Source organism: Cebus imitator, unplaced genomic scaffold (assembly GCF_001604975.1).
Source record: "Cebus imitator isolate Cc_AM_T3 unplaced genomic scaffold, Cebus_imitator-1.0 Scaffold418, whole genome shotgun sequence".
NCBI lineage: Eukaryota > Metazoa > Chordata > Mammalia > Primates > Cebidae > Cebus > Cebus imitator.
The window spans coordinates 1571624-1582840 of record NW_016107733.1 but is presented as its reverse complement, the minus strand read 5'-3'; the positions used below and the strand labels follow the sequence as shown (position 1 = coordinate 1582840).

General features: G+C 34.5%; 1 protein-coding gene across 4 annotated transcripts in view; it reads left to right on the top strand.

The window, feature by feature from the left end:
• The window catches only part of SNX14 (sorting nexin 14), an 84319-nt gene that overhangs the window by 26788 nt on the left and 46314 nt on the right, over positions 1-11217 (top strand). For 2 of the 4 annotated variants that reach the window (XM_017509657.2, XM_037731754.1), the window contains 5 exons: positions 2542-2697; positions 3043-3167; positions 4395-4453; positions 7675-7701; positions 9628-9760. In XM_017509657.2, the coding sequence (XP_017365146.2) occupies positions 2542-2697; positions 3043-3167; positions 4395-4453; positions 7675-7701; positions 9628-9760 (500 nt within the window). The remainder of the gene's footprint in view (positions 1-2541; positions 2698-3042; positions 3168-4394; positions 4454-7674; positions 7702-9627; positions 9761-11217) is intronic. The other 2 variants (XM_037731755.1, XM_037731753.1) reach the window with 2 other exon arrangements.

The following is an 11217-nucleotide window of genomic DNA, read 5'->3' as shown; positions in this document are numbered from 1 at the left end:
ATGGCGCGATCTCGGCTCACCGCAACCTCCGCCTCCCAGGTTCAGGCAATTCTCCTGCCCCAGCCTCCTGAGTCGCTGGGATTACAGGCACATGCCACCATGCCCAGCTAATTTTTTGTATTTTTAGTAGAGACGGGGTTTCACCACGTTGACCAGGATGGTCTCGATCTCTTGACCTCGTGATCCACCCGTCTCGGCCTCCCACAGTGCTGGGATTACAGGCTTGAGCCACCGCGCCCGGCCAGGATAATGCTTTTTAAGGTTCATATATGTTTTTGTCTAAATAAGTAATTTGGGCCAGGCATGGTGGCTCATTCCTGTGATCCCAGCACTTCAGGAGGCTGAGGTAGGTGGATCACTTGAGGTCAGGAGTTCCAGACCAGCGTGGGCAAAACGGTGATCACCTGTCTCGACAGAAATACAAAAATTAGTTGGGCGTGTTGGCTCATGCCTATAATTCCAGGTACTTGGGAGGCTGAGGCAAGAGACTCGCTTGAGCTTGGGAGGTGGAGGTTGCAGTGAGCTGAGACCATGCTACTGCATCCATCCAGGGGTGACAGAGTGAGACTCTCTCTTAAAAATAGATGAATAAATATGTAGTTTGTTCTTTGCTGAGTGATATTCCGTTGTATGAATACATATATCTTTTAAACTTTATTACTAGGTGCACACACATTTAAGATTGTTGTATCTTCGTAATAACTTTATCCTTTTATCATTATAAAATGCTTCTCTCCTGTATCTGTTAATTTTCAGTCTTGAAGTCTACTTTGTCTGATGTTAATATGGCCACATCATCTTTCTTTATACTTAGGTGTGCATTTGTATATCTTTTTCTATCTGATTGAAATGTTTAATGTATTTCTAGTAAGCAGCATGTAGCTGCTCTTGCTTTAAAAAAAAAAAAAACTAACTCATCTTTGCTTTTTAATTGGTATCTATAGTACATTTACACTTGATATATTTATTATATGTTTATTGTTAGGGTTTCCATCTTGGTGTTTGTTTTATATTTGTCCTGTATATTCTTTGCTTTTTTTTTCCCTCCTTTGTTGACTTTCTTGAAATTTTTTTAGTATTTTGTTTTATCTCTCCTATTGACTTTTCAAGCCTGTTCTGGCTTTTTTTAAAATCTTTGATTAGAGATTATAATATGTTTCTTTCATTTATCATAGAATCAATTTAAAAATATTTTACTGCTTCAGGAGCAATGTAAGAACCTCAGTGTACCTCAGATCATCCCGTCCTGCCTATTGTGCTCCTTTTGTTATTTATTTTAATTCTGCATGGGCTGTAAACCCACAGTACATTGTTTCTTCATTAAATAGTCATCAGAAATCTACACACGTGTGGAATGCACACACACATTCATTTTTAAAGGTCCTTATAATTATTGGCGTATTTACTGTCCCAGTATTCTTAATTTATATTTGTAGAACCAGGTTTCTAATACTGTTTCTTTCTGCTGAAAGAAATCTTTTTCATAGTTATTATAGTACAAATACGCTGGAGATAAATTTTCTTAGCTTTTGTCTGTTTGAAAAGATGGCATGATCATGGCTCATAAAATACAACCTCAACTTCCTGAGCTCAAATAATCCTCTTGCCTCAGCCTTGAAAGTAGTTGGGACTACAGGTGAACACCATCATGCCTGGCTAATTTCTTTGTAGAGACATGGTCTCTATGTTGCCCAGGCTGGTCTTGAACATCTGGGCTCAGGCGATCCTCTGGCCTCAGCCTCTCGAAGTGCTGGAATTATAGGCATAAGACACCACACCTGACCTTTAATCAATTTTGAAAATTCCTGGCTCTCTTTTCAAATATTCTGCCCCATTTTCTCTTCTTTTACAACTCCAGTTATATGCATATTAAGTCATACAGGAATGACAGTTGTATTCTATTGCCTCACAAATGTTATATGCTTATATGCTGTGTTTCAGTTTTTTTTTAATCCCTTTTTTCCACTTTATGTTTCAGTTTGAATGATTAAGAAGTAAAAGGTAAACTCCTTATTATAACAGCTTGGAATAAAAAGCAAAAACAATTGGTATTTTGGCTATCCTAATACTACCATCTTTTATTTTTGAATAAACATTCATTTGTTCAAGCTGTCACTTCTGCCACTAGTTTGCAGCGTTCATGGTGGAGAAAAATATTGTTTACAAACATTGATTGGAACTAAAGTCATCATTTTTATTTTTATTTAGTATAACAGATTTTGAAATAATAAAAGACTTTTGGTATCATAAATTATTGGTCTTTAAGGAAACTATTAGAAGTGTGTTTAGTGTTCTGAATTTTTGCAGATTTGTATTGCTTTTTATGTATTTACATATTTTCTATTAATCTATAAAAATTGGTTGATTGCATTTCTCTTATTGAGTAGTTATTTTACTCTCAAAAATTTTTTAAAAACTTAGATGAATTAGATTGCTTCTAATTGCTGCTTTTAGTATTGGCTGCAATTAGAATGGGACTGTGAGGTTTTCATGAATAGTTTTATATTAAAATTATTTTTTCTTATTTTCCTCATTTGTTAGAGGAATTTAATGATAGAATTTTACGACCAGAATTATCAAATGATGAAATGCTGTCTCTTCATGAAGAATTGCAGAAGATTTATAAAACATACTGTTTGGATGAAAGTATTGACAAAATTAGATTTGATCCCTTCATTGTAGAAGAGATTCAAAGAAGTAAGTCAAAGATGATGAGAATGAATTACTTAGCACTTCAACAGTTTTCAGAGTTTTCCCATTTATTCTGTTTATTATTGCAGTGGTTATGTGCAGTACATGGGCAGCTATTATTCTCTTTTACTAATGAGATGAAAGTTTTGAAGAAAAAAACGTATTCATACTTCACATGTTTGTCAGAACTAGACCTTGTTTGATGTAATTTCTCATTCTAGTATATTTCTTACAGTGGAGTTTCAGTAAAACACAGTTTTAGAACTGTATGCTCTTCACTATAGTGACTTTTAAATTAACATACATTTATGCTATTTATAAATAATTTCTAAAATAGAATTTTTTTAATAGTTGCTGAAGGGCCATACATAGATGTTGTGAAACTTCAAACTATGAGATGTCTTTTTGAAGCATATGAACATGTTCTTTCCCTCTTGGAGAATGTATTTACCCCTATGTTCTGCCATAGTGATGAGGTAAGTCAAACTATTCACCTTGTTTGAGAATGTTTTTTTGGGGGGTGGGGGTGTGGGGATGGAGTCTCACTCTGTGGCCCAGGCTGGAGTGCAATGGCATGATCTCAGCTCACTGCAACCTCTGCCTCCTGAGTTCAAGTGATTCTCCTGCCACAGCCTCTTGAGTAGTTGGGACTACAGGTATATGCAACCATGCGCAGCTAATTTTTGTATTTTTAGTAGAGATGAGGTTTCACCATATTGGCCAGGCTGGTCTCAAACTCCTGACCTCGTGATCTGCCAGCCTCTACCTCCCAAAGTGCTGGAATTACAGGCTCACTGAGCCACCACGCCTGGCCTTATTTGAGGATTTTTATATAGAATTTATTAGTAGCTCTGATATCATTAGATGAGTGATTCAAATAACAAAATAAAATAGAAAAATAAAACAAGATTTCTGAGCGTGGTGGATCATGCCTATAATCCCAGCACTTTGGTCTCAATCTCTTGACCTCGTGATCTGCCCACCTCGGCCTCCCAAAGTGCTGGGATTACAGGCATGAGCCACTGCGCCCGGCCTAATCCCAGCACTTTGGAAGGCTGAAACAGGTGAATCACTTGAGTTCAGGCATTCAAGACCAACCTGGCCAACATGGTGAAACCCTGTCTCTACTAAAAATACAAAAAATTAGCTGGGTATGGTGGCACGTGCCTGCAATCTCAGTTACTCAAGAGGTTGAGGCAGGAGAATAGCCTGAATCCAAAAGGGTGAAGTTGCAGTGAGCTGAGAGCATACCACTGCATTTGAGCCTGGGCAAGAGAGCAAGACTCAGTCTCAGTAAAAAACAAAACAAAACAAAAAAACCAAGATTAAGAAAGTGGATATTCTTTTCTACTATGTAATTAAGTGAAGATTAAAAAATAATTGTAGAAACAATTATCAATACCAAAATCTGTTTGTATTTATGTGAATAGATAGATTAGGATCAAATAGGTCTGCCTGATTTGCTATATGCCTGAGTGGCTTTGTAGTATTGCAGTGATGCAGAAATCTCATTGTATACACATTATTTACAAAACTGTGGCTGTCATCTGCATTTGCAGTATTTTCATCCTTACCCTATTTGACCATGTCTGTATTCCCTTGATTGAGATAGCTTTTTTTCCAAAACTGGAAAGTAGTAAGCTAAGGTAGCATGTTTTAATGTTAATTATAATAAATGATAATTATTATTTATTATTTTAAAGTATTTTAGACAACTTTTAAGAGGTGCAGAATCACCAACACGCAATTCAAAATTCAACAGGTAGGTTGTATGCTTTGTTTTAGAACTTGCTGTTGCTAATCATTCTATGATAGCATCATTGTCTTTATTAGCTATTTTTCTGAATGAGTATGTGGTTCCATTGTTATATGAGTAGACAAGGGATTTTACTAGTGAATCGTGGAACTGTGTTATATATAGTGATCTGAAAATGCCTAAAATTCTTTTAGAAAAATTTAACAAGATATATAATGTGGCCTTGTTAATCTCATGATTAATATATATTAGTTTTTGTATACCTGCCTTATTGGAGACTAGAGCATGCATAAGTGGCATCCACAGATAACTCAGAATTTAGACAGTTTTTGTTTTAGAGGAAACTTCTTGTTAGAGTGCTTACAGGGTACAAAAGTGGAGGGATGTTTCTTTCTTACCTTTTTTTGGCTCTCTGGAAATCTAAGTGTATAGTTAAATCATCTAAAGAAAGGTAATAGAAGAAAAAAGCTTTATCCATTTATAAACTGGATAATGTTCTGAATTGTCTTTGCAAGGTTACATGTACAAAATTGACACACCTTCCAATAATGAAGTATACACATAAAATATATGAATAAATATATATTTTAAGTTACTTAATAGCAAATCAACAAAGCTTTTCTAAATTTCCAATGAAAAAATGTTAATGGCCAGGCACAGTGTCTCATACCTGTAATACCAGCACTTTGTGAGGCTGAGGTGGGTGGATCACTTGAGGTCAGGAGTTTGAGACCAGCCTGGCCGAAGCAGAAAAATTGTTTGAGCCTGGGAGGCGGAGGTTGCAGTGAACTGAGATTGCACCACTGCCCTCCAGTCTGGGTGACTCTGTCTCAAAAAAAAAAAAAGAATGTTAAGAAACTCTTTTAATTTACTATATATAAGGTAAATGAATCATTTCATTTCACTTACCTTATGTGTACAAAATTGACAGACATCTCAACACCTTCCAATTTGAGCAAGTATCTAATAAACATACAAATAAACTGGATATATTATACTACAAAGAGAATAGTAGATAAGTCAAGAAATGGGACAGTGTTTTAGATAGTTACTACAAAGAAAAATGTGAAAACTTTACCATGAGGAGAATATATTGTATTTCTTGACATAAGCGTTACAAGAATAAATGTTTTTTTTTTTTTGACCATTGAATATTAATTCTGATTTAATGCCTCAGTAGAGGCATTAAATGTGTAGTATACATGTAATAACTTTTCTGAAAGGTAGAAAATACCTTTAGGGTTATCTGTAAAAATACCTCTTTTTTGCTTTTTCCTAAAAATTTATGTGTTATAACCATGAAATATAGACTATATTTAACAAAAATCATATTTATGCTATTTAAAATAGCATTGTTTGCTCAGGCCACATGCCTCTTGCATTTGAATACTTTCCCAAGGAGTTTCATCAAATTTGCTGACATAGTTCAGAAGCAGGTAGAATTTATCCTTCGATGTTTGGAGTCTCATACCAGGATACAGATACCAGGATAAATGGGCCTTTTTCTAGGACCATTTAAGGGGAATTGGTTCTGTGATCTTAAAAGCCTGCTTGGTAGCTGGCCGGGCATGGTGGCTCATGCCTGTAATCCCAGCACTTTGGGAGGCTTCGGCAGGTGGATCACTTGAGTTCAGGAGTTCAAGACCAGCCTGGCCAACGTGGCGAAACCCCGCCTCTACTAAAAATACAAAAATTAGTTGAGTGTGGTAGAAGACATGTGTAATCCCAGCTACATGGGAGGCTGAGGCAGGTGACTCACATGAACCCAAGGAGGCAGAGATTACAGTGAGCCGAGACTGCACCACTGTACTCCAGCGTGGGCATTAAGACACTGCCGCCAAAAAAAAAAAAAAAAAAAAAACAAAGAAAACAAACAAAAAAACTAGCTTGATAGCTAAATCTAAATCAGGGTCATAACTTGGGAGATGAAAATCTTTCTTTGCTGCTTTGAGAACAGTTGATTATTTTCAGCATGTTAAGGCACTAATTTTGTTGCGTTTAAAATATATTAAAAAGACAGGTTATATGGGTTTTTTCCATTCTGGGTACTGATTATGACTTTTTAAGGTGTGTTTTTCTTTATGGTAATCTGACTCTAATAGTAACTATCAGTCTTGCTTTTGTGATACTTAATGATTTGTTTACCTATGTCTAATACGTTAAAAGAGTTTCTTAACATTATTTCATTGGAAATTTAGAATAATTTTGTTAATTTGCTATTAAATGTCTTAAAATATATAAAGTATTCATATACTTTATATCTACATTTTATATTTTCAAAGTAAAATTCTAATGCATGTTTATTACATTCTCTGTTTCATTGTACACTCAAAGTACAACTTTTATTTTTTAATATTTAGAGATCATTTGTTAACTGTGGTTCTTAGCTTAAAACATATATTTATTTATTTATTTGTTTGTTTTTCTTGAAGTTCTTGGGTATATGTGCAGATCTTGCAGGACTGTTACATAGATACACACATGCCATGGTGGTTTGCTGCCTCCATCCCCCTGTCTTCTACATTAGGCATTCCTCCTAATGATATCTCTCCTGAATCTCTCCACTCCCTGCTATCCCTTCCCTAGCCCCGCATCCCCTAACAGACCCCACTGTGTGATGTTCCGTTCCCTGTGTCCATGTGTTCTCATTGTTCAACACTCACTTATGGGTGAGAACATGTGGTGAAACATATTTTTTTACTCAAGCTAAAATGTGAAGAAGCATAAGTGATTATATCTAATATGGACACAAATTTCATGCTGGAAAATATGAATTTTTTTGTGTGTGTGTGTCAGGTATTTGGTGACTCAGTCTCTTTATACTTTCCACTGTGTGAAAGAAATGGTATGCCTAAGGACAAAGAAAACATAGAATTATTTCTGGATATTTAATTTCTAAGAACATTTTTTAATAATCCAGAAAAAAGTTTTTTCCTGACATATCTAATTTTTTTCCATGTCACCCAAGATTATAACATATTTAATTTTTAAGAACGGTTTTTAGTATATAAATTTCCAAACACAAAAGACAACTATGCGCATTTATTTCTCTTACCTTTATCACCGTATTCATGAGGATTTCTTCCCTTTGCAAAGATGAATGTTATACACCTGTGTAACTTCTGAAGCTTTTAAATTTTGTTTTGTGTTCTAAATTGAAGTTTATATAATATCTGGGCTTTCTTTCTCTCCTCTTTTTATATAATTTCACATATCTGTTATTGCAGAGGTAGCCTAAGTTTGGATGATTTTCGGTAAGTCTTGAGCATGTGATTCTTTTCATTATTAAATGTTTTTAGAAAGTACATTGTGAACAACCTAATACAAATAAAAAAGAAAAAAATGAAACACTGGTATTAACTGCCATTATATCCTAGTTATTCAGGGTAATCTTTTAAAATGAATACCTACTTTGATTCTAGATATCTCCTTTTTGATATAGCATGATATGTCATTATAAAATAAAAATGTCCTGATACTTTAAAGATATTTTCATTATTTAATTTGCCAGTATCTTGTTTTTTAAGGCTGACTCAATTTTGTTTTTCTTGTTGATTTTACTAAATTAGTTTTAGAATTATTTATGTTTAAATGACTTTTTTTTTTAGTAAGAAGTATAATGATGTTTTTGTATTTCTGGGCATAATCACAAGTGAGAGTTTTAAAATTTCATATTTCAACAACTACCATTGTTTTATAATTTCCATGTTGTAGAGACTAGAATAAATTATCTAGATTCTAGAGATTTTAAAAATATTTTGTTAACATTTTTGTGTTTTGGGAAGCATTTTTTAAAATCAAGGACAATTGTGTCTACAATTCTGGATTTAAAAAAACCTAATTGTATGTTTTAAAAAATAGAATAATCTAGTTTAAGTACCCCTTTTACTGCTTACTGCTTATTATTAGTGTTTTTTCAGAAGTTTGATTTACTTCTTGGGCATGTGTAAACTACACATTACTGCATATTGGTATGTTTAAAACTTCATTAATTTGCTTTCTTTAATTGTATTATTTCAGTAGATAATTTAAAATTTCCTCATAGGAGTAATAGCTATACACTTGAGGATTTAAAACTGGAGTGCAGTGGTGCATTCTCAGCTACTATAACCTCTGCCTCCCAGGTCCCAGTGATTCTCCTGTATCAGCCTTCCTGGTAGCTGGGATGACAGGTGCCCACCACCACGCCTGGCTAATTTTTGTGTTTTTAGTAGAGACAGGGTTTTGCCATGTTGGCCAGGCTGGTCTCGAACTCCTGACCTCAGGAAGTCTGCCTGCCTTGGACTCCCAAAGTGCTGGGGTTACAGGTGTGAGCCACTGTACCCAGCCTTGAGCATGACTTTTAAATTGGATAAAAATTATGGTTTTAATTGCTGAAACATTGGGCAGTAGGCTAACAGACATTTTTGCTACTTTTAGCTTATTTATTTTGTTGCTTTCCAACTATTTCTGCTTTCAGAAATTCAGCTTAAAAAAAATTGCAAAACTAACATTTAATATTTATGGCAGAGCAGACTGCTTCCTAGGGCTACATTTGCTTTTATCCCTATTCTCATTGCTAACCTTTCTCTTTGGCACTATTCTTTTTCTTACTTTGAAGTTAAATAATTTAAGATCCATTTTGTACCTCATGCCTTCTTTGAGTATTTGTATGATTATATAAAGTTGAATTTTGCTTTAACGTTTGTCATAGACAGTTTTTTTTTAAAGTTGTCTTTGAAAATGAAGCACTGAGAAAGTAATATCTTAATGTTTTTTTTTTTCTGTTGCATTATTTTAGTACAGTTACTCTAAAGGGATGTTTTCGGTTTTGAACAGATCTTAGGCATTTTTCTATTTCAAAATATCGCAATAAGAACAATATTCCACTAGGGGGCTCTCATCTTTTAAAAATTTTAATCCCGTTAATATTTTGAAGTTAATATAGGTAAATTTTGAGTGTTTATAAATTATTGTCACATTTATTCATCTAACAAATTTAAACTTTAAATACTGTGTCATTTTTGGCTTCTGAGATGTTGATACTTAATCCATGGATGAAAACTCCAGAACTTATGTTAGCTATACCTTTAGTTTACATTTTTAAAACTATTTTTCTTTTTTTTAAATAATGGTTTACAATAAGCTAGACTGTTGTGATGATTTGCTATGTACTTGATACATTTTTGTTTAATATTCAGGAACACACAGAAAAGGGGAGAATCATTTGGAATCAGCAGAATAGGCAGCAAAATTAAAGGAGTATTCAAAAGTACCACAATGGAGGGAGCTATGTTGCCTAATTATGGTTTAGCTGAAGGTGAAGATGATTTTGTAAGTAAAAATGTATCAATTTGATTTGTGTATAACTTTAGACTTACTATAACATAAAAAAATTAGATACACTCATTGTTTTCCTTTTGTTTTTGGAGAATCTGTGTTCTGTTTAATACTTTCCCTCTATCTTCTTACTTCAGACTTCCTTTGTATTTCTCATTCCTTCATTAGTTATGATAGTTTCATGATGTGAATCTAATTTTTAGAATTCCTGAAAATTATGTTATTGCTTATTAAGGCAGAATGGGTTCTGTTAAGCTGAGGTATTTCTAGTAGTCAAACAGTTTACCATCTTTTGGTTAATCTTCAAATTCTGATGTTACCTTTTTCCCACCGTATGTTCCAGGTATACAGAGCTGTTAATAGATGCTCTAACTCCTTGCTACTTAAACTGTGATCTCTGGACAAGCAGCATTGGCACCACCTGGGAGCTTGTGCAAATACAGAATCTCAGGCCCTATCCTAGACTTACTGAATCAGTTTGCATTTTAATAAGATTTCTAGTTGACTTATATGTACATTTTATTTACCATGCTATTTTATTTCTCTGTATCTTTGTCCTACTTAATATGCCCTTCCTTCATTTATTGACCTGGAAAATTCGTATGCATCCTTCAGAATGCCGCTGTTCCCCATAAACCTTTACGTGAATCCCTGAGTTGAACTGAGCATTTTCTCCTTTTATGTCTCCATTATATCATATGTTAAAGCTTGTACCATAATGCATTGAAGTTATATGTTTATGATTGTCTTTCCTATCACATAGTCCCATAAAGGCAAGTATTGTCTCATTTGTACTTTTCATTTTTATTGAATAGAGATCTTGGATTCTCATTTGCCTTTTAATAAAGACCCTGGGCACTGGGGATGAAAAAATGATTACATGTAGACCTTGGCCTTAAGAAATTCACTAATTCAGGTGTAAAAGGGATGTTTAGTACTGATTGGATTGATTATGACCAAGAAGGAGGAAAGGTGGGGAGACAGGAGTAAACCCTTTTCTTTACCCCATCCTTTTGACCTTTGTCCCATTGCCTTGATGAATTACTAAGGGTAACTGATTCTTCATAATAATTTAAATGGAAGAAAATCTTATTTAAGACCTTTTTTATTAATCCAAATACAGCAATTTTTTTATGCCTTTATTTTTTCCTATAAGTGTGGGTAGTATTTTTGTGCAGGGTTTGGTGGCTCACATCTGTAATCTGAGCACTTTGGGAAGCTGAGGCAGGAGGATTGCTTGAGCCAAGGAGTTCAAGACCAGCTTAGGCAACATGGTGAGACCCTGTCTTTACAAAAAACTAAAAAATAAGCTGAGCATGATGGTGCACAGCTGTAGTCCTAATTACTTGGGAGGATCACCCCACCTCAGGAGGTCAAGGCTGCAGTGAACCGTGTTTGTGTCACTGCACTTCAGCCTGGTTAACAGAGTGAAAGCCTGTCTCAAAAAAAAA